At 51.5% G+C, this 23,331-nt stretch overlaps 1 protein-coding gene across 1 annotated transcript in view; it reads left to right on the forward strand.

The window, feature by feature from the left end:
• The window catches only part of NHERF1 (NHERF family PDZ scaffold protein 1), a 32,823-nt gene extending 10,865 nt beyond the window's left edge, over window positions 1–21,958 (forward strand). Inside the window, exons 2-6 of the mRNA XM_074971493.1 lie at window positions 10,371–10,532; window positions 13,365–13,518; window positions 17,513–17,553; window positions 19,884–19,982; window positions 20,584–21,958. Coding sequence (XP_074827594.1) covers window positions 10,371–10,532; window positions 13,365–13,518; window positions 17,513–17,553; window positions 19,884–19,982; window positions 20,584–20,751 — 624 coding nt within the window. The 3' untranslated portion in view covers window positions 20,752–21,958. The remainder of the gene's footprint in view (window positions 1–10,370; window positions 10,533–13,364; window positions 13,519–17,512; window positions 17,554–19,883; window positions 19,983–20,583) is intronic.
• The last annotated feature ends 1,373 nt before the right edge of the window (window positions 21,959–23,331 follow it).

The raw sequence follows: 23,331 nt of genomic DNA on the forward strand, positions 1-23,331 counted from the left end.
CTCAATGAGGCCTCTAGGCTGCACTGCCGTGTAGATGGTAGCTATAGCACTCAAGTGAGGAAATTTCCCAAATCAGGATGAACGGTCACACTGAACTCTGCCCCTTCTAGCATGTTGCCATTCTGTTTGTCAAATGCAACACAATACAAAGGTGCATGTTTCATGGAATCTGACAATGGTCACCTTGCACCTCCTGGATGTTGAGATTGCTCTATCACAGGAACAACTGTAATACGCTCCCTGCCATACAACAAGGCATCCGGTTTAGCTGGTTGACTGGTATGAAGAAAGGGGACTTGTATGCTAAGGCTTGCTTTGCGTTTGGTGGCTAAAAGGAATTTAGGGTTGGGGGGGAGCTGAGACTGTTTGTGATATTAAAAACAACCCTAATTGTCACAAAGGTGGATCAAAGACCCTGTTTGAAGGTGACCTTTAGACAGTGAATAGTTCCTTGTGCAAAATGGGCAACAGCTTCTTTATCAAGCATTTTAATGGCAAGTCAACATGTACCAGGAATTAAGGGGAAAGGAAATTAGTCTTTGATTGTAATAGCTAAAAAAAATGTAACCTAGAATTGTCCTCAAAGGAGGATTATTCTAGGAACCTAAGCATTGCCATACCGGGTCAGACCACTGGTCCAGCATCCCATCTTTGACAGCAGCCTGTGCCAAGTGCTTCAGAGGATGTCTAGTCTAGTTTTAGATCCTTATATGGCCCCCATTCCAGTAGCTTCTGAGTTCCTGCAGTGCAGTGAGGTAAGGAAGTATTATCTTCCCTTTACAAATGGGGAACAGAGGCACAGAGCCTAAGAGGCAGATTTTTAAAGGTGTTTGGGCACCTAGCTCATAACTATGGGAGTTGGGAGACTCTGATCCTAAGTGAGTTGCCCAAGGTTACACAGGAAGTCTGGGGTGGAGCAGGGACCTAACCCTGGGTCTCCCAAGTCCCAAGCTAGTGTTTGAACTGGCCCATCCTTCCTCTCTGAGAAAGGTGTTAAAAAATTCATAATGGGTGGTGGTGGAATGAGCCGCCCATAGTGGGAGTCTCTCCCCAGCCCTGTCATTGAGTGGGTGGCTTGTGCATTGCAGCATGAGGGTTTATAGTGTTAGTTTAAAAAAAAAAAAATCGTGTCAACTGAATATCTTCCTTATCCATATAACAAATCGAACCCCCTTTCAATCATACTAACCCATGGCAGTAAGCTCCACAGGTTAACAAGCTGTGTGGGTGGGGTCACTCCATGAAGGCACTAAGGCTAAGATGAGAGCATGACTACAGTGTGGATGGTGGTTAGCAGGAACCAGGAAATAGAAGCCCCAGATAGCTTTTTGCTGGGAATGTTGAAGCATGGGACTATAGGCAGAGAAAAAGTTCTATAAGAGAAGATACCCCATCATTTGTAGCTTTCCATATTACTCTCTCGTTCCGCCTCATTCCAGGCCATTGTCCTGCGATCTGGAGAATAAAAGCTTGTTTGTGACTACTGGCGCTGGTCAGGTGAAGCGTTACAGATACCACAGTGAGGGACACCTTCGTATCTAGGTGTTGCTATTTATTACTTGTATTGCAACAGAGTCCCTGAGCCACAGTCATGGTGCAGGGCCCCACTGTGCAAAGAACTAAAGAAATGCAGGACAAAAAGTACAGAAACACTGTTCCACGCCTGTTGCAAATGGCAATCGACACCTCCTTCAACACGAGGCCTGTCCAGCTTCGTACTCTGAGTACAAACAGTCTCACCCTGTCCATGTTGAAGTAGCTTTGGAGTTTAAGTCCCATTGACTTTCAGTGGGACCTTGGAGCTTATGAAGATCTTACCCTAAGTCTAGAAGAGTTTTTAAGTTGATATCTGATCCACGGTGCTCCCCCACACTTAAACCAAGAGAGCTGGACAGTTTAAAACCTTTGGCTAAAAGAGTGAGTGGTTTTGGAGTGTCAGTCAAGGACTGAGAAAGGGGTAATGTACAATCTGTCCGATGATAGCCCTGCCATGGGGTATCTTGGATTTGCGGGTCCCCTCCCTACCTAGGTTAAGGCAAGATCCAGAGATCCTATCCCTCCATGCCTACCTCTGGGGATCCCTGGCTGAGTGTGCCCACAGGAAGTAGGGGAGTCCCATGGAAATGGGGGCAGGATATACATTTTGTCTTCAGAGGCTGCAGCGGAGATGCTGCGTTCTCATGAGAGTAGATTTGCACTGAGTATGGCAGATAGAGAGGCGCTAAAAAAAATCAGAGCAGTCGAAATGGTTTCTTGGCCATGGAGCTGCGTGAGAACAACGGGGGGGGGGGGAGGGTGGGCTCAGCATTCAGAGGAGACGGCTGGGTTTAGTATCCTTCCTGGGGGGTGTTGTCTTTAGAAAGGCCCCAGGGCCTTCCTTCCATTCTGAAGCTGAAAGGGAGGCCCGTTAGAAATGCAGCCCCTGCTGTGGCGGGGAAATGACCGGTGTGAATTTGGCACCGGGGGTGGGGTGGGGGGGAAATACATTCCATGGGCTGGGGGGAGGAGATGGAATGAATTTCTCAGTGGATAATAAAGATCTTCTCCCCCACCCCTCAGAAAAACTCTTGTCTTTAAATTCATCCCCTTCAAAGGCCCTGTTTAGCCCCCGACCCCCTGCTGGGCAGGCTTGTGGTGAGGCCTGAGTTAATGAGGGATCCTGCCTTTCAGAGGATGAAATGTAATGAATATATTAATGACTTACTGTATTTATAAACCGCCCACGGGACTCGGCCGCACCAGCCATGCCTGTGCAAAGTCCTCTTCCCTACACCTCCCAGCTCTTGGCTGAGTCCTGGCTCCGGGCGCTCCCCGTGGAGGGAATAACCCGGCCTCCCTTCTTTGTTCGGCGTTATCGGTGGGAAGTAACTTGCTGCCCCTGCCAGCAAAGCGGAGGGGGGGGGGGGTGCGTGTGCCCAGAGTGGAGCCGTCTCTCTCGCGCTGGCAACAGGCTGGGGCAGGAGATCCGGTCCTGCTCGAGACTCTGCTGTGATTTGTCCTTGGTAAGAGGCAAACTGAGTGCTGCTCATGGCACTTTTTCCACCCCCTGTTCGACAGGGGCCCCTGTTCTATACGCTACCATGAAGAAACCACAGCATGGTGCCCTGCTGTCCTTCTGAGCTCTGTGCCAGCTGGGGCAGCAGAGGCAGGGAGAGAGGCTTCTTTCCAGCAATCGTGCGTGCGTGCCAGGCTGGCTGCATTGGCAGCAAGAGGTCCCTTGGGTTAGACTCCTCCTGAGGCTTATTTGGTTTTGGAACTTCAGGATACCAGCCTCTGAGCAAGAGGCTGCATTTTGGAAGCAGGGGCACAACTTGTACAGCTGCTGGGAACAAGTCTCCCAACAGCAGAAGCCCGTGAATCCATATTTAAACAAACAAGAGCAGCTGAGCTAGAAGGAGGGAAAGGGCAGAGTCCAGAATGCAGCCCTGCAGCTTGCAATAATAAACTTTTTATGCAAATCTTAATTGCTGGTGTTGGTGGCTGGGTATCACAGTGAGGGAACACTGGAAGTATGATGGGTAGGTAGGTCAGGGATTTACCATCATGCCCAGATCCAGAGAGGGGCAGCTGCGTGTGCTGGGAAATGGGGCTGCAATCCCCAAGCCAGCATGGGTGCCAGCCCAGAACGTTTGATCCTATCAGCCGCTACCGATGGGAGAGGGGGGTGTTGGGCCAAGTACCGCTGTCATTTGACTCTGTGTTTTTTGCAGACACTATAAGCCTCCTAGCATCTAAGCTAGAGCCTGGGGTGTTGTGCAGGGTTTGCTTTACACTGTCTAGATCACTGTCCAAATCAGATGGTCGCTGTTACGGTTCCAGGGCTAGCTGCACCTCTGACCCTTCTCTGGTCTTTGAGGGCACCCCCACAGATGCCAGGCCCTGTGCTTTTACTGGGGTGGGACCATACGATTCTCCCACTCTTAGGCTACGTCTGTGCTGTGAGCGGTCGGTCTGATTCCCAGGTTCTACAGGCGTACTCACGCCAGCTCTCCTGGGCTACCGGCCCCAGGCATCGACCCCGCTTCCCAGCACCTGGAAATCTTCCTGTCAGGAGCTTGTGACTGGCAATAAATACAGTGACCCACCCAGCCTTCTGAAAGCAGAAGTATTGTTCATTTAACCCCAGGAGCAAAGAGTAATCTTACTGGGAAAGGATTTCAAATCAACAGGATGGCTACATGCAAGGCTATCTTACTTAGAGTCTTAGGCAGGCATGTTTTAGCCCTGACCTCTGGAGTCTGGGTTCACCTTAGCTCTCTGTCCCCCTGACCTGGAGGGACTCTTCCAATCCAGCCAAAGTTCTTCGCTTTTGGTTTCATGGGCTTGTGGTCCAGACCTAGACTGAGCTCCACTGGGTATGAAATCAGAGCATCAGAGTGAGCGGCGAGACACTTCCCGAGGTACCCGGGACAGAGGCACCTCGCCACCACTTGCCCTCATGCAAGGAAGCCATGTGTCTACCAGTCGTAGGCCAGCACCCTACTTCGCTGGCCACAGACGACAACAAGCACTCACAGCAGGACTAAGTACTATCTAGAGCAGTGGTTCTCCAACTTATTTGATCGGGTCCTCCTCCTTTGTGCCTGTAGTCATTTACACCCCAACGCGCACACACCCCTACCCCCGCAGCAGCAGCACAGAAGTAAGGGTGGCAATGTGAAAAGTGATATTTGTCCGTATCAGACTTAGTGCCCCATTACTACCCTTACTTCTGTCTGCTGCTGCCACCCTGGGGCTGACAGCTGGAGCCCCACCACCTCCAGAAGAAAAGCCCAAGCCCAGGCTGCCTCGTGGTGCGTGATTGAGGGGGTGGGGGAAGGAGAGCCCAAGCCTGCATGGTGGGGCTCCAGCTGTCAGCCCCAGGGCAGCAGGCCTCTGGCTGTCCACTTTATCCCCGCCTCCTGGGTGCGCACAGCCCTTCTGCACAAGCCCCAGCTACCCAGGGCTGACAGCTATTTATTTATTTAAAGGGCAAGCACACAGCTCGTGCCTCCCTTGGGCTGTGAGAACTGCTGATCTAGACCATCCCTGACAGGTGTTTATCTAACCTGCTCTTAAAAACCTCCAATGATGGAGATTCCACCGCCTCCCTGTAAAATAAAATCATAACACCCATTCTAGAACCTAGACTTATTTAAATAGATACCTTCACATTTTATAGAGCAAGGCTCACGCCAGAGTCCTTCCAGTGTTTTTTCAGCCAGGCAGGCTGTGATCTCTTTCCACACTGCCACACTGCCAACTTGTCTCTTCAGTGCAGGATGTGGTGTCTCTCCCTGCAACCCCAGATGTATCAAAACAGTCCTTTGAGCTTTATTCATAAGCTGGACACCCTCCTGCTCTGTGTTCCTTTCTGTAGATTCTGCCATCTCTTGTTGATTTTGTAATCTTGATTAGCTGGTGCTGACAACGTGTGTTAATAGACTTCCATTGTGAGAGAGACAATGGCCAGAATGAGAGATAAGCATCTACTACCCCCTGCCTACCAGAACCTGTCCCAGGCACGTCCCCTCCTGGTGACCTGCCTTCAGTTCAATGCTTTAGTTTCCAGTATAGACACATTGCTTCATAAATACTACCCATACATACATTTAGCAATGATTATGATGATCAGTGAGCTCTTGGCATAGACCTCACATGCCACCCTTTGGTGAATTATTGTACATATACTTGACTCAGATCCATGAAAAGCTCTGTGCCTCTGCCAGTTAGCACAAGAAGTTCCTGAATCACAGAGGCTCTTTCTGAGAAGTGTATATCTTGTTCCACCTCCCCGCACCACGCTTCCTGGGTGCATTTCATGACAGTGCTGCTGTTGAATTAACTCAATATATGCATGAAGCAGACAATGACCAGGTTAATATTATTCACAGATTATTACGAGTAGCTCCAAATCTGTTGCTGTGTGGCATTTTGGGGCAAGTGTCAACAGGCATGTTGAGAGTCGGTTCCTCACTAAGACTCTGCTTCAGAAGCAGTTTTGGTCTCCACATAAAAGCAGTCGAAGGCTGTGGGGGTGGGGGACACTCTAAATCTCTGGGGAGCTGGATATTCTGTGTCTCCTGAGATGTTCTGTTTTACCACCTGTGTTGACTGCGCCATACTTTGGCCTCTTCTCAAATTTTGCAGTCAGTTTCCCCTAGTAATTAGAGCAGGGACTTGGCGTTGTTGGGACACCAGCGTTCAATTGAAGACTCGCTGAGTTGCTCTAGGCCAGTGGTTCCCAAACTTTAACAACCTGTGAACCCCTTTCACTAAAATGTCAAGTCTGGTGAACCCCCTCCTAAAAATGAATATTTCCAGGGATTTTCTCCTTTTACCTGAGTATAAATGATAAAAGCAGTGATCTTGAAAATGTAAAATTTTGTTTTTGACATGCTTATTGCACACTATTATTATTTATCATTACAGTATTTGTATTACATCACAAACGGCAACACTCTTCCAAGATCTCTTTTGTAGCTTGTATCACTTGGAATAAGCCTGTTATAAGACAAGGCTCCTCTGTTTCATCAAGGAGTATCAGATGTGAAACAGCAGGAAGGTATTTAAGAAGCCAACTCAGAGAGTTCCTCCCACACAAGCATTCAGGTTTTGAGCAGTCCAGGCAAACAATGCACGTTACAACAAAGCTTAAACTTGTTCTTCATAATCATTTTACAAACAATACTAGCTGCCTATTTAATTTTTAAAACAGCAAAAAAATCCACCTCCCTTTCCATTTCTTATAAGGCGTCTTGAAGTTTAAATCTCCTCAGTGTGATAGATATGGTTGCTTTGATCTGTTTAGCTCTTGGAAGTCCAGGGGCTCTGGGGACAGCTCTGTCTGCCATTAGGGAATTTTTCCCCGAGAACCCCCTGTAACTTTTCGCAAACCCCCAGGGTTTCACAAACCCCAGTTTGGGAACCACTGCTCTAGGCAAGCCACAAGCTGTCTGCCTTGCTTACCACCTGTAATGGGGTATCTACCTTACCCAGGTGTTAAGTGCCACTAATGTGCCCTGAGATCCTCCAGGGAAAACTGCTCCGTCACTGATTTGTTCTGTTCTTGCTGAACTGCAGGTGGATAGTTTCAAGACAGGTAATTGGTCGGTCTGGTTGGAGGGCCAATGAAGCTTGACATTCACTTCATCCTCCTTCAACACCTCCTCCCTACCCATGCCCTTCCCAGAGCTTTACTGTAAATATAACGCTGGTTTCAATAAACACAGACTTGGCTGTGTTCCACATACCCTCCAAGCTGGGCCACTAAATTCTGTTGTACCCAGCAGCGTGGCTATTGGCATGTAATAGAAAGGGAGTGGAGGATACGGGGAGGGGAGGTTGAGCTTGGAGTGACACTGGAAATTGATGTTTCTCCTTTAGCAGAGGTCTGCCTGCACATGAGGAATCTAATTCCAGGGATGGGCTTGCTTCAGCTCTTCAGAGATGTCTGGCAGATGGATCTCTTCTAGGCCACTGGATGTTGTGGGGCCATTCAGATTTTTGCCTGGTTATAACAACTTTTGGGGGAAGGAGGCAATGGAGAAAGGGGGTGCAAGCCAGGAGCTGGCTGGAAGTGTCACGAGGTACTTGTGTAGCACCGTCGCTGTAGTGTCTGAGCACCTCCCAAGTATTGAAGAGAAATAATTTTAACCTCTTGCTTCCTGGCTGATGGAGAAATAGCTTGACTAGGCAGTAGAGTACCTTGTTGTTTGTGTGTAAAGAGCTTGCTGAGGGAAAGCCAAGTCAGGGGAATTTAGTTTTTCAATTCATTCTGAAAGGGGTGGTGAGCCCTGTGGCTCTCCTGTGAGGGGGAGAGCTGTGGCCTAGGTCAGTTCTGTCTCCTGCATGATGAGTCTTCCCCATTGTTCATCAGTAGTTCCACAGTTCTGGTGGAAGGTAGCTATTGCAGGAGATCATGGGCATGGAGGGGGTGATGTGCTCACTCCCAGGGAGCAAGGGCTGATTTCATGGAAGGCTTTGGAGATGAGGCTAAAGACCTGGAACTGGACTCTGGCCCTGGTGATGTGTTTGTGGTGACCTGTATGCTGAGCAGATGGGCCGCTGCTCTGTGTCCTAGGAGTTTTTCAGGGTGTGGTTTCTATATGTGAGTTAGTCATTACATCTGGCTGTTCCACAGGTGGCTCTCTCTAGCCAGGTCTGCTTGATGGGATGGGGTGCAAGCACCTGGCTAGATGGGATGAAGTGGGAGTCTTGCTCTCCTGGTTATTTGGGTGTCCTCAGATAGCAATGAGGCCATGCTGTGGGCTGAATTATCCCGTGCATCTGCCCGTAGATTGGACGTTGTTGGAGACGAGCTGAGAATGTCTTGACAGCTAGATGTAGAGCCAGAGAATCAGTCTGCCCTGTCAGGCATCGAGCCAGAAGCACTTGTTGTTTTAGATACTAAAACCTCATTCTCCTGGGAAACTAAATCTGTTTTCTGGTGAAGTCGCACCTGACTGACTCGGAGGCCCCACGAGGAGGGAAATGGGCTCCAGCACTCATGCAGGAATCGCGGCAAGCTTGTGATGCCAGCTGCTCTGTGCTCGCTGCCAGTGCAGGTGCAGAAGCTGCTGTGTGTTTCTCTGTGAAGGGAAGGTTTCTGAGTAATGCCTCTTAGTGTCACGGTGCAGCCTTGAGGTTTCAGCCCTCCGGAGATATCCCAGTGTGAGGGGCAGAGCGGAAGGCAGGCTCTGCTTCTCGGATTTAAGCATCTGGCATTGAGAGAAGGGCCAAGAACTGATCCAAGAGGGTCTGAGTTGCTGGGGTGGTGGGAAGTGGCCCTGCTGACGCTGCTCCCTTGTTATCTGGTTTGATGGTGGAGGAAGGGTGCAGGGCGCAGGGCAATGGGCCGTTTAAGGTGGGAATCAGTAGAAATGGCACCTGAGAGTCGCTGATGTGCCTCTCTTGGGGAGAGGCTGTCCAGGGAGATGAGTCCACAACTTGTATCTGTGTGTAGCCCGACACAGCACAGTCTGTTCCCCTTTAAGGCTCATTCTGATACCCTGCAACACCTCCCGAGTCCCAGAAAGAAATCCGCTAAAGAGGGATTGTGCTTATATGAAAAGGGGGGCTGTGAACAGGGAGGGTCTGTCTTCTAAGCACAGGCATTGGAAGGGGCTCCTAGATACAGAACGCTTTGATGTAGTCTCTGGCTTGACCTTGCTGTATACTCTCCTGTCTTGCCATTTGAACAGCAGCGTAGAGCTGGGGCCTGAGTACGTTTGGGCAGCACTGTGGCACTGTCCACGCCTGCTGGGAGTGCTTGAATCCCTCTCTAAAGAAATCCCCATGCTCTGTAATCAGTTTGGCTTCAGTAGGCTGCATTTCAAGGCCGGGTGGGCGGGTCGGTTCCTCCACCCTCCTGTGGCAATTATTTCTAAAGCAACGCTGAGTTCTGCAACTGGAGGTAAACAGCTGGGTAATGAAACGTCAGCACTCTCAGCCATCTGTGGGACAGGCCAAGGACGGGAGGGTGCCCTCCCTGGGAGAGGAAAGGGTGTTAATATAATACACCCTGCACTTCGTATCGTCAAAGCCCTTTATGAAGACTTAATACAAATTAGTACTCCACTCCTCTGTGACGCAGCTAACTCCTGGGTCCGTTTTACAGACCAGGGATATGTTTAGACTGCAAGGGAAGCCCAGGTGTAGTAGAACTCAAGTTAGCAGACCCTGGGTTTTTTAACCTAGGACTTGATCATCTACATACATTTGTAACACCAGGTTAGGAGTTGTTGAATTCTGGGCCCTAGCCTGGGGCTCCAGCATGTGCACTGTATGGCCCCGAGTCCAACCACCCGTATCCCAGACTTCCTAGCACCCTCCTAAAATGTGGCTGCTTTAGCCCCTAGTTTGTGGTGCAGTGTGGGAAAACTTGACTGTCCGGGGGACCAAAAACAGTCAGCCCATGGGATTATGGAATGCTTTTGGTGGACTCCCAGAGCACGAGTCAGTGGGGCTGTGTCTACATTGCAAAGAATTAGGGCTTGAACCCTGGGTCCCGCTTTGACTCCAGCTCAGACCCTCCAACCCTGTGGGGTCCTATAACCTTGGATCCAAGTCCTGAGTTAGGGTAATATGTGTGTAGACGGAAGAGGGATTAGGCTTGAGCCCGAGTTTGAACGCTGGGCTTACGTTGCAGTATAGACGTACTGTAGGAGATGGAGACACACAGGCTGACTTTCCAGTGCTATGTACCTAGTTGATGGCAGGCAGGGCTAAGACTGGAATGCAAAGCTGTTGGCTCCCTTTCCTGTGAGACCACATTGCTTCCGGATGGGTGCTGAATCAGGCCTGGGCTGAGGCTCTGATCTTGGGCTGGTGGCAGGAGGCAGGGTGAGTGACTACTAACCACCGCTTTCATGTGTGTTCCTTCCCGGCAGAAAGAGCTGCGGCCTCGTCTCTGTCTGATGAAGAAGGGCCCTAATGGCTATGGATTCAACCTCCACAGTGACAAAACCAAGCCGGGGCAGTACATCCGGGCCGTGGATCCAGACTCGCCGGCTGAATCGTCAGGGCTACGTCCCCAAGACCGCATCATTGAGGTACGTTCAGGAGGCGGGGGCAGTGCAGCGAGGGGAGAAGGAGAGAATGAGTGAAGCATGGGAACGGCTGACGAGGTTGCAGAGGGCAGTGCGCGGTAGGGGCCTCCATAAGATGCCAGGGGGATGGAGATCGGCAACATCATGAAGATGCTGCATTCCACATCTTGCACCCACGAGCATAGTCATCTGAACTGGGCCCAGACTGCTCCTCTGGGGTTAGTAACGTGGGTAGGTTGTTCCTTTCCCGTGTAAACTAAGGAAAACTTGAGTCTTGCAGTCCATTCGCTTGGCGCCTGTTTTTATTCATCAAGAAATGAGTAGTTAGAATCCGCCTCTGCAGTGTGGCTTTGTCTATGACTTGAGTCCCGATGCTGGCCCAGTCATCCTATAGTCACAACCAAAGTCTCTGGACGGACAGACCCACCCACCTCTCCTCCCATGGTGCTGTCTGGGGCCAGGATGTTACAGGAATCCCTTCACTGCTGGCAGTAGGAGGATGAATCTGCAGTGGATCCTGTCTGTGACTGACAGCTCTACTTTCTAGGGCATGGTACGCTGAGCATGTTCAGGCCTGATATGTAGGCCGGGAGATGGCAGAGGCGCTTTCCTGGCCGTGTAGGAGCCCGTGTGGCAGCTGCCCCCCAGCCTGTGTGTACACAATGCCTCATGCTCTTGCCACAGGTCTGTTGCCCAACCTGTGTGCATATGCTGCCCTGCGCTCCTGGCAGCTTTGCTGAGTAGTCCTGTGCTAATCACTTAGAGAAAATCTGATTTTAATGAGGTTTTGCTGGCTGCTCTGCTAATCCCCGAAAGGCTAGCTCTGGGGACCTGCAGGGGCTCGAGGGTGGCTGAGCTCTGGCTGCCATCCATGCCAGGACAACCAATTACAAGCCTTTTTGCAGGCTACCCCGCCTTCCTCGTTCCAGATGTGCCATTGGGAATGCCCTCCACAGAGCTCGCCAAAGACCTCCTGGCCCAGGTCTCTAAGCCACTTCACCTGTCTTCAGGCCATTCCCTGGTGCAAGTCTCTGCAGCACTGTTCTGACTCAGCCTGCTGGATAGGACAGTCACCACCAAGTCACTCCAGCCTTCCCACCTCCCACTGCCAGCCGCTCACTCAGAGCATAGGTTAAATGTTCATGGTGGGACATGCTGCCCTTGAGTCAGCTGTGAGGCTGTCTCAGTTCGTTCTGTTAAATAGCCATTGTCTCCAGCTGGTCAAATCCTTTCCTATCCTAGCAACCCAAGTACCTCGTGCTCCCTGTGCAGGGAGGGGCTGTGAGATGGTGAGTTATGGGTTAGCCTTCCTTCCCCCAGTCAAATGTGCACAGCTGTAGAGTAGTGGGGTGCGGGGGGGAGGAGAAGTGTGGATTTTATGGGAAGCAGCATACAGGCTGAGCCACTAGTCTGAAGTTCCCGAATACAGCCTAAGGCTAATAGGAAGGGACTAGATGAACAGGTTTTTGGGGTATGCTAGTGACCACTACCTCTTGGTCCAGAGACTCCTCTTTCCTTCCTTGGGTTTCTGTCTCAGTCTAAAAGCACTGTAGTGTCTCCCTAATCTTCTATGATTCATGACTGGGGCCTGGTCTACACTAGAAACTTTTGCTGGTGTAACAGGGTTGGTTAGAGGTGTGATTTATGTATGTGACATTTCCGTACCAGCAAAAGCCCTAGTGTGGATGCAGCTATCCTGGTATCAGTGCTTTTGCTGGGATAGGTTATTTTGCTCACCAAACTGGTACAAAGCTACAGTGGCAAAAAAAAGCACCCTCTGGCTGCTATCAGCTATGCCTACACAAGGAGGGTTTGATGGGGTAATGGTGGCAAACCTTTTCTAGTGTGGACATAGCCTCGGTTGCCTTTCTGCTGCAGGCATTTTTCCCTGTCCATAAGTTATAATACAGAGGAATGGGACTTGTGAAAAGCCTCTGTACTCGGAGAGCCTGGCCGCTCGCTTCTGCCGTCGGCTGCAGATCTGCTCAGCTGCAGCCACAGCACAGCTGTGTAGGAAGGAGCACAGGTCAGTTGAGTTAATGTAGTCAATGTCCTATTCAGAAATGAGGCGTGCAGCTCAGAGCTGGTAATGCTGAGGAGCGGTCCAGTGATTGGTTAGGTCAGGCTGAGAGACAGACTTGTGCAAAACAGGAAACGTTTGTAAATGTGACTAACTTGCAAGACTACAGAGCCCCAAGAGTGTCCAAACCCCAGATCTGACCTCTGTGGCCTGGCTAGCTCTTCTTCCAGACCCACTCTTCTTCCTGGGCAGGCTTTGCCAAAGGGCTCGCTGGAACCCATTCCTCCTCCATCGTGGCTACTTGTAAATTGGGCTGAATGCTCAGAGCTTCCCCACTTCCCATAGAGCCAGAATATTTTTGTGGTGACTTGTCTGAGGGCAGCCTGGATCCCAAGCTTGGCAGTCAGATAAGAGAACTGGTCACAGGGTCTTTCTGAAGTGCAGGATTTGGGTGGAACAGGCCAAGGGGAAGCTGAGAGAGGAATATCACAACGTAGATCAAGCATCCGTTCCTCTTGTAACATGATGACCGTTGCCTGTCCAGGCTACGGGTCTGGCTGTTCTGAGCTGCCAGACAACAAGAGTCTGACATAGGCAAGAGTGAATGTGTCTCTTGCTTGGTGGCGAGGGACACCTCACGATGTACAACCCTGCAGTAGCCTGCCTGTTCCCATACCAGCTGGGCAGCGACTGAATGGGATAATAGTCAGCATGTCATTGGTATCGGCATTTGTCTAACCCGCAGCCAGCCTTGTAACAGTACAAATCTTCTTTCATGGTCTTTCCTCTAACTCTGCCCGTTTCCCTTCTGGCAGGTGAACGGACAGTGCATGGAAGGGAAGCAGCACTCTGATGTGGTGACGGCTATCAAAGCCGGGGGAGATGAGACCAAGCTGCTGGTGGTGGATAGCTTAACAGATGAGTTCTTCAAGAAGTGCAAAGTTGTTCCCTCGGAGGAGCACTTGACAGGTGACCGGGTAGCAGCTGCAGTGCTGGGGCTTGTGTGTGGTGCTGGGGAGGGGGGTGGGTTTTACCTAGACAAGGCCGCGAGGTTCTCTGCAAATGGATGGCTTAAGGGGGGAGATGGAGGCTGGGAACAGAAGGTTTCCTGCTTATGAGTGGTTTCATTTCCTGTCCAAAACGAGAGAGGATAGAGATCTGTCCTGGTGAGAAGTGACCTCTGTAGCATCTCCACGCAGCCCTTGGTGCTGATTGCTTGTGTCCTCTCTTCCTAATCCACAGCACATAATTAGTTTCCAAGGTGTGCTCTGGTTTGCCAGCTCCTCTTGCTTGCCAGTTCCATGGGAAGCTGGGAAGAAAAGTCGCCAAGACTTAACCCTGAAGGAACATGACATAGCTTGCACTGGTGTCACGCAGCCAAATCAAAGACTTTCTGCCTGCAAAGCTGGAAGCTACCTTGCAAGCCAAAGGCCTTTCTGGTTTCCTTGGCATCTTACATGCCAGCAGGGAACAATCTGGCACTGTTGGCCTGGTTCCCTTGCACTTGGTCACCCCACGCCCTGACTGTGCGGGTGTCTGTCTGGGGTTATGGGAATTTTATAGCTGAAATGGTTAAACTTTGACAGGGTTTATGAGAGGAGGGGCCTGGTTTTTTTTCTCCCTTCCCCCCAGATCAGAGTGCAGGCCATGTCAAGAGCATGACTGGCCTCTCTAGCTCATGGTCCATGCCCTCCCACTATCCCGGAGACAAGTGGAACACACTCCTCTCTAAAGATTTACGTTGGACTTGGTGCTCCAGTAACTGTATCAAAAAAAGTAATTCTACCACTGGGGAGGCTTAAGGGCCCAGCTGTCCCTGCCACAAGCCACCTCTTCTAGAACATATGAGGGTCTTGGCTTGAACCCCTTGGCTGCATGAGAGCTAGGGAGTCTGCAAGAAGGGCCTCAGCATCTGGCAAGACTAATAGTCACCAAACAAAATAGCAGCCCAGTGTTAAGTGGGCCCTGGTGACTGGCCTAAAGAGCTTTCTATTGGGCCTAAAGAATCCTTGTTCCAATAGTTGGATTTCGTCTAGCAGCTCGGAACCCTAGGATGCTAAATGAGTGGAAGCTGGCCAGACTGAGAGGCAGGAGGGTTAACACTGCAGCACTTCCAATGGCCGGAGTAGGCCCAGGTTAGGCAATTCTGTTCCCCCCTTGGTCTGCCAGCAACTGGCAGCGGAGAGCTGGGTTTTGCTGGGTGCTAGCTGCTTGGTTAAGGGCAGGAAACTCTTGCTGAGGGTCTGAGCTCATGTTCTGGAGAACTAGATTCTTTTGGGGGTGAGGGGAGGGACTGCAGCAGAAAATCCAGCACTTCACCACCAGACTCTGAGGATCTGGGTCCAGTGTGGCTCAAAAACCCCTAAGCAAACAAGCGATTCTGGGGAGGGGGGTTTGTTCAGCTTGAAACATGCCCCCCAATATATTTACTCTCCAAATCCAAACCTGGCCTCTGAGGCAGGATAAATCTTGCTTAGTAGCAGAGAAGAACTGCATGGCCAGTGGCGCTAGGGGGTTCCACAACAGTGGAATCCGGTGCTTGGCTCTGAGGGAAAAGGTCAGTTTGCCGAGCAGACGTTGACATGAGTTTAATGAGCCAGCCAGAAATCTCAGGAGCTAGACACAGGTGTCTGCCATTTATACCTCTGAGCTTCCACCACCCCTGTGGGCTGAGCCTCTGCTGGCACGTGGGGGGTCTCACTTCAAGCCCTTGCTCTGCTGGAGGGGAGGAAGTGAATGGCACCTCCTAGGTCGCACTTGCTGTGACTCTTTTTATGTGCTTCCTTGGGGCGGGGGGGGAGGGAGAGCAGGAAGCTCTCTGGAATCTCTTAATTAATCCTGTTAACCTCCTTCTTCCCCACCAAAATAGCCTGGCCCTGCGGGTGGGTACATACCGAGATGTTCTAAGTGGCCCCTCAGAATAGCATCGCCTGGGTTCAGCTTGGGTTCCGTGCCTTGCCCGGGGAGCCTTGAGATTCTTGATGGGGCTGATGTGAGGGAGGTTAGGGGAGTGGTGCTTTCTGTGGCATCGGATCTCTTTAAAGCAGGGGGAGTGGGCTGGGCTAGGCTAGGTTGGCTTGAAGAAACTCCCCTCCTCCACTCTCTCTGCCTCCATCCTAGTGTCTGGCTGCAGGGGGTTATGTCCTATCTTCTCTTGCTCTAGGAGTTTCCCATGAGCTTTCCTGCCACCTCAGTTCTTCATGCAATGACACTTTGACCGGGCCCGCTGTCCAGTGGCTTGAGCAGGGGCCAGGACTGCTGGGTTCTGTTCCTGGGTCTACCACTGTCTTGTTGCATGGCCTTGGGAAAGTCACTTTACCTCGGCACTGTAGCTTATCCACCAGCGAAGTGGGTCTCGTAAGTGTGTTGCAAAGTGCTGAGATGGAAGATGCCTACGGGGCACACATCTGGGTCTACATCAGCAGCCACCTCCTTGGGTTCGTTGCACTGGTCGCTTGTCCCCAGTAACATAGACTTGGGACCTAACCCTGCAGTGGAGGCTCTGGCCATATGGGACTGCAAGGATGTGGTTTCCCCACCACAGCCCCTGTTCTCAGTGTGTCTGCAGCCTGCAGCTGAGCATTGGGCTCAGCCATTGTTTAGCATGTTTGAGAAGATCGGTTTTAACCCCCTGCGCCTGCACTGGGCTAGGCAGAAACAAGTCCTTGTCTTCACTGCACAAAAGGTGTTTGGGAGGGGAGGTCGCAACAAGATCACTGACATGTGGTGGCTATCCTGCTGCAAAATCCTAGTGGGGACAAGGCACCGGAGTCCTTGCCACGAGGTCGTGAGGTGAGGTCAAAACTCTGCCGCCTGCCAATGGTTCACCTCCCCTCGCTGCATTGCAGTGAGAACTGCAGAGCCTTGTCTCCACTAGGGTTTCCCAGCATTCATTATCCTGCGGTAAAAACACTCCTTTTTTTGGCAGGGAAGACGCAGCAGGTCCAGGGTGCAGTGGCAAATAGAGGGGCTGGATCTTCTCCATGGTAAACAGCAGCTTTGTCCATGGCTGGAGGAGTTGGGGGAGGGGGAGCGAGCAGTCCTGTGGATGTTGGCTCCTTGGTTGCCTAGCAATCTAGCTTTGGGGGCTTTCTCGCTGCTTTTCTCCCTGGGAAACTGAACTTCCCATAGTAAAGGGGAGAGGAGACACTGCAGGAGGCGTGAGCCAGCCTATTTACTCCAGGCAGAAAGAGCTGAGTGCCCAGGGCGCACGGGGAGGAATGAAAGGTCTGCCCTGCGCCCACGGGGGGTGAATGCAATAATAATGGGGTTCTACTTTAAGCAGTGGCTGGTGCTTTAAGATTCTGGGGTGTCTTCAGAGGTGCTTTTTTGTCTTGCGTCTTCCTGGTCTGTGGCAGTTCTGTTGAACCATTTCCAGCTTCACTTGAGAAGGGTGAATTTGCTCCCACCTGATAGTGGCAAGTGTCGCTCAGTTTGAGAGCTGGGAACCTTCAGCTGGCATTAGTGGTGAATACGAGCTGGTTTTCCTCCATGCGCCCTGCCCCCCAGGACTAACCTCCAGTCACAACAGGAGCTGCTCTCTCAAGCCAGCAGTAAGGAAGTGAACGGCCACTGGATCTTTCTGGGTAACTGGGAGTGGCACACTGGGCAGCTGCTGATCTGGCAGCTGCAGTGGCATTCCCTTTTGGATGCCCCTCCACCCCAAAGGGGTAATTTTATGGGGAGTGATGTGGGTCTGACAACTGTGAGTGTACAAAGGCAGTCCCCGTGCCTGCCAAACGAAAGCATTGTCTACAGGATGGGACAGCCTGCCTTCCCCCTAGCTCTGAGCCTTTGGGCTGCAGTGCCTAGGCAGAGCTGGGAGGCCACTGGATAAGCAGCCCCACGTCTACAATGATGCCAGGATCCCAGTGCATGGATGTAAGGCCGAGTAAAGGCAGTGGCTGCTGGTTAAGAGGATTTTGCAGGCTCTTTGTAACTACATGTCTGTCTTCTCCCCCAGGTCCCTTGCCAGAGCCAGTTGCCAACGGCGAAGTAGAGAAGGTAAAGATCTTGCCAAGTCTCAGCTTTTATAGATGGCATCTAAATGCCACGTTTGCTGCCTGCTGCAGTGACAGCACAGCATACGCGCCCCCCTCCTCCCCATCGCTCTGCCCCACCCCGAAGCTGAGTGGCTCCTGGAGCCTGTCGCATTCCCAGCTTGCGTTCCAGGGCAGCGCTGACCTTTGCAAAAGAAGGGAGAACTGACTCCTTCAGTGTCAGCCACCGAACACATTAAGACGGGCCCATGTCTGCCTAGCTCCACCCCTTCCCGGGGAAGAGAATGGCCCTTTCTTTAGGAAGGGGCCGGACTCCAAAGGCCTCGTTACTTCCAGTCTGGTTTGGAAAAACAAAACCTCATTAACCGTGGTGCAGAAAGGAAGGCATCCGCTCGTTAGGGCCTGCCGGGAAATCTTAATATACATCAGGGAAAGGAGGGGGATGAGATGAGACAGGCTGCTGTTTCAGACTAGGGCAAAATGTCATGGGTGAGGAATAGGCAAATCTTGCCACTGGGATTGCTCCATCAGGCTTCCTGGTGGTGCCAGCGGGTGGAGACAGCCTGGATATTGGAGAGGGGCCAGGGATCAAGGACAGATTCCTCCACCTGGATCCTTATCCAAATCTAGATGAGCTGTTTCATGTAGATGTAGAAGCTTGGGCGGAAAGAGACGGAACATAGGGGTCCCACGGCTGTTACGATGGGAACATCGGCACCGGTGCAGAGTTGGGTCTGGGAAGTAGCTGGATGGTAGCTTTTCTCCCTCCCCGCACCCCTCCCATGGCTGCATCTGTGGCTTGACAACCTTACTGGGCTTTCTTCTGGTGCACTCCCTGCCCTAAAGAACCTCCAAGTGTTCTCTGCACCCACACTCACCTGGACCTTGTTTGCCTGGGGCCTGGCCTACACACCGCGTTTGGACCTGTTTGTTAGGGCTGGGACTTTCCTACCGACGTGGTTACAGTGGCATGACTCTTAGTATGGACAGTTAGACTAGGATAAAAGTGCAGAATGGGCAGGAACAAGCTGGAACTATGAAATCACAGTAGAACTGTGTCCACACTGGGGCGCTATGCCCCTTGAACTACGCAGCTTTCAAGAAGGGTGTGTAGGAGTAGCTCTCCAGTGCAGAGAATGGATCTTGTACCCTTGGGGCACAAAGCAACAATGCTTAGACCCTAGCCCTGGAGCTGCGATGTGACCAGTCCTTCTGGACGGCGGGAGAAGGGAAGGGGTCTCCACGTGCCCTTTCTCCCCCCGGCCTATACCATGCTAAGGCCAAAGGTAGAGGCAGCTCAGCTGCTGTGTTCAATCCTGTCCAGCTCCAAACAGGAAGCACTGAAGCCTGTCCAGAAGATGCTTATTAATCTGCAGCCTGTGCTCGAAAGAAGGATTTCCCAGACCCCTCCACTTACTGGTCCTGCTGAGGGAGGAGCTAATTGGAATCAAGGGCACTCCGCTCTGCAGGGAGTCTCACAGACCTTCTGGACATAAGAGATGTTGTTTGCATCTCCCTCCCCAGGAAAGCGCTTAGTTCCCTGCAGTCCATGCTGGGGCCCTGAGCCTTCCTGGAGAGGATCTCGCTTTTAGTGAGATTCCAGTCCAGGCGAGCAGTGTTAAGGGGAGTTCTGGCGTTTGGGCTAATCCTGCCTTGGTGTTTCAATCTGCCTTCCCTTCTGGCTCCTGCTAAATGGTGCTGAGCAGCTGTCAGCCCCTCTGATCCCCTGAGGAATGGAAAGCTGAGGGGGGTGGAGTACAAGTTCTGGAAGTAGGGCTCCTCCACCATAGAAATCTCTAGGGCTCTGACGTATCATGCAGGGCAAGTGCCTCAATCTCTTAGAGAAGCAGGAGAGCTGGTGGAATCTGCAGATGATATTTGGGGCTCCGCATTAAAAATTACCAACTCATCTGCCTCTACGCTGCCCAACACACCCACCCTTGGGTGCCCCCGGCTCCTGCAGATCCACCCAGGGCCCTGCCTGTGTAAAGGACCCCCAGCACAGCGTACCTCTGAATCTACTGGCCATTGACTGGTACACAGAAGTTGTTCTCTTCCCGAATAAGGTAGATCACTAGATGTTTTTCGTGCACAAGCTGTTTCAAGAGGGTAGTATTTGGAACTGGCCCTGCCATCCGCTGGCAGGCATTACGAAACCTTCCTCTCAATGTGACTTCAGTGTGAGTTTCCCTCTCTCTCCTCTGTGCAGTGGATCCCCTATAGGAGGTGGTAGGAATGGCTGGGGAAAAGGTGGGAGTGTGCCAACTGCATGGCCTGCCCCTCTGGCTGGCAGTGGGGACAGCTCAGGGTCTCACTTGGTTTTGTTTCTTTCAGGAGGACAGCAGAGAGCAGCGTCCAGAGTCTGTGTCTGAAAGTCCATTGAGCCCCGGGCCAATGGCTGTGTCCCCCTCTTTTAAAGAGACCCACAATGAGGTATGGCAGGGTGCCTGCTCAGCAGGGCTTTGGGTTGCACCTGGGGGGCAGCTGCCTGATTTGAAGTAGAAGCAAGGAGCGGGCTAGGATTTACCTCCTTGGCTGGCAGGGTGGGATGAAGTTGGAGAGCTGCTTCCTGGTGCATGGGAAGAGACCTTTGCCTCGGAGACTCAGCACTTCTCCTTGATGGAACAGCAGGAACCCTCTTATGTAGCAATGGGCTCATTCCCTTCTCTGACCAGGCCTGGCAAAGCATCACCTGTGCCAGAGAACAGCCTTGCACAAAAAGCTCAGTCTCTTTTTAGGCTCTTAAATAAAAATGGCCTGATTTCCAAAGGGGCGGAGTGCGGGCCACTCCCCTTGAAACCAGGAGAGCGGCACGTACGCAGCACCTCTCTGGATCAGGCGGCTCCTCAGACACCGGGGGCCATTCAGAAGGTAACTGTAGGCAATCCGGTGTGCCAGTGGTGGCTTAATGAAATAGCCTGGCAAGGGGAGAAGACCCAGGATCGTGAGGGATAGAGGCAGACCATCTGCTCGAGTGTGTGAGATCATGGTGGGATGCTCGAATACTCACTGTGCCTGTCGGTCACCTTTGCAGCCTGACTCTCAAGAGAAGGAGGAGAAGCAGAACTCCACACCTGATCCACTCCTGGACCTAAACGTTCCCCTGTCTGTGGCCAAGGAACGCGCGCACCAGAAGCGCACCAGCAAGAGGGCGCCGCAGATGGACTGGAGCAAGAAAAATGAACTGTTCAGCAATCTCTGAAAGCCCCCCGGCAGAGGAGAGGTAGCAAACTCTCCAGCGTCTGCCCCAAATCTCCACCAGCATCTCGCTTTCTCCCCAGTCTCCAGTTTCGCTAGGGAGCGGAGTCCTTTCCCCTACACTTGGATTGCACAGTTTGGTTTTGTCTACTGTAATCTAAAGGAAAAAAAGCACAATGGCTCCTTTTGCAAGTTTCCAGAGCAGTGTTAACATTCAGAGAATGACAAGATGTTTGTCTCAGTAGCTTAGGGTTCATGTGTGGTAAGGGGTTGGACCATTCCACGGGCCCGAATCAAACCCCTATATGTTTGCAGTGGGCATTGTGGAGCACCTTTCATTCTCACTGGCTTTTTACTGAAAGCTTAAATCCATGTAAATGCAGGGAAGACATTCAGCAGTGACGTGGGATTTTGAGTGCCTGACTTGAGACCCCTTAAAGGGGCCTGATTCGATGGTCAGTTCTTAAAGCAGCTTGGATATATTTTCAGGTGTCTCCAGCTGAGCACCCAAAATCACTGGACATATCTGAATATCTCAGCCTTAGGCTTCAGTGTATTTTAAGCTCCAGTTTGGCCAAGAACCAAACAACATTCCTTCCAAGAGTTACTATTTGTTTAGGGTTTTTTGTTATTTTTTACCTCTGACCTGGGGCTTCCGTCCACAGTGATTCACCCCACATCAAATCCCCTGGTCTGAAGGTACGCAGTGGGCACTGCCGTTGAATCAGTTTAACCGAGCACTTGTGTGAATGCCGTGAAACCGGTGTCCTGAACACGCCTCACAGAACCATTTGTCCCATGCCCACTGGAAGTGAACTTTCAAAGGATCTAGCTCCCTAGAGTAGCTGAGAAGGGCTTCCCTTGCCATGTTATACCCATGGGATTTGTTCCTGCAGAGGAGGGGTGTTTGGAGCAAAGCACAATGACCGATAACTGCAAGCGGGAATCTCCTTCGATGTCTGGTTACTCCTGGAGACCAAACCGATCAGGGTTTTGAATGCTGAAATTTGTAACATAAACGTTTTTAAATAGACTCTGTCCATTTTCTGAAATGAGATGTTTCCAATCACACTGATTTTTAAGGGGGGGACGATTTATTCTTTGGCAATTTTTCCCTGTGGATGTTTTGTTTTTCCGTGTTTGTTTGCAATTGAGGTATTGTACTGTCAAGCTCAAGAGAAATGCTCTTTTCCCGGGGGAAAAAAACCCTCCTGACTTTGTGTGTTCATTGGATGGCTAAATCCTTCTAAAGCTGGCTGCCTGGGGGCTCTGAGCAATCTCCTGATTTATGCACCTCGGCTGCACTATGGAGAGAGACCTGATCATGTAACTGCCCATGGCTCCTTACTGCGAATGTGTTTCAGCACCTCCACCTAGCTGCCTTTGTCCTGGAACAATCCTCTCTCAACTGCCCTGACATACTGCCCCACTGCGCTAGTGCTTTGTGGGGGAAAAATCTGGGCAGCACCCCTGTGCTGGCTCAGCTTGTGGTGCAATGCATTTTGGGATAGCCTCCTGCCCAGAGGTGGGACTGGCTTACCCAGTTTGGCAGGCACAGGCAAGCAGGCCTCCTCTCTCGACAGAAGGGGCAGTGTTAAAACTCTGCCACAGCCCAGCCCCTGAATGTGTACCCACCCATGTTCAGTGGGAGCAGCAGTCAGCCATGTACGAGCTCATAACACTAGTGTAGACGGGACCCTGGGGCAGGGGGAATTGCACTTCAGGAAATGTCCACTAGGGGGGTTTGTGTGGCTAAAGTACCTCCCTGTGCAGTAGTCCTGCTTGGGGTAGGGGTAAAGGCCAGCAGCCTTACCCTCCCCCTTATTTTCAGAGTAAGAATGATTGCCTCGGGTGTGGCTCTGTTTAAACCCCTCCCTCCATCGGCGCATGGGAAATTCCAAGCCTGCTGAAACTGGTGGTTTAAAGGTTTCCTTTGCATTTGGATGGTGGTGCTTTGCAATGTAGTGATGCATTGTGGGCTAACTGGCCTGCTTCTGGAGCCTAGTGAGGGGCAGGGAGGGAGAAGAGAGGGATCATCTGTGGGTTAATGTCTCTGGATTATTAAAATGCTCTAATCCCTGCTGCTCGGGGTGGTGGGAGGAGGTGCCTGTGAGACTGCCGTATGTACCAGCTGTAATCTGCTAGGGCTGTTGCTGGAAAGGATTCCCAGGGTAGGGTCACGGCAAGCCTGAGGGACTGTCTTATCTCAGTGTTTACTGACCTGATTAGAGGGCAGCAGCCTGTAAACTCTCTGGGAAAATAAACCAGCTGCTCTGCAGTCCATCACCATTTCACAAGACCATGCACATTCCAAAACAATCCCAAGTGGCCCAGGCTGGTAAACATGGGGGTTGCTTCATCTGAGCCTCTCTCAAGTGGCAGAGGGGAAGGGGTTAAAAGATGAACACGGGACTGCTCCGGGGCTGGTGTGGGGTGAGCTTGGAGCAGGCTGTCACTGATTTCCCTCCCCTCTGGTAAGGAAGGGGTGGGGGAGTGTTTGGGTGAATTCCAGGACTTGACCTAGCAAATCGCTAAGGTGTGTGCTCCTGACCTACACCAGAGCATTCAGGTAAGCAAGGAGCTG

This window comes from Natator depressus, chromosome 14, assembly GCF_965152275.1.
Source record: "Natator depressus isolate rNatDep1 chromosome 14, rNatDep2.hap1, whole genome shotgun sequence".
NCBI lineage: Eukaryota > Metazoa > Chordata > Testudines > Cheloniidae > Natator > Natator depressus.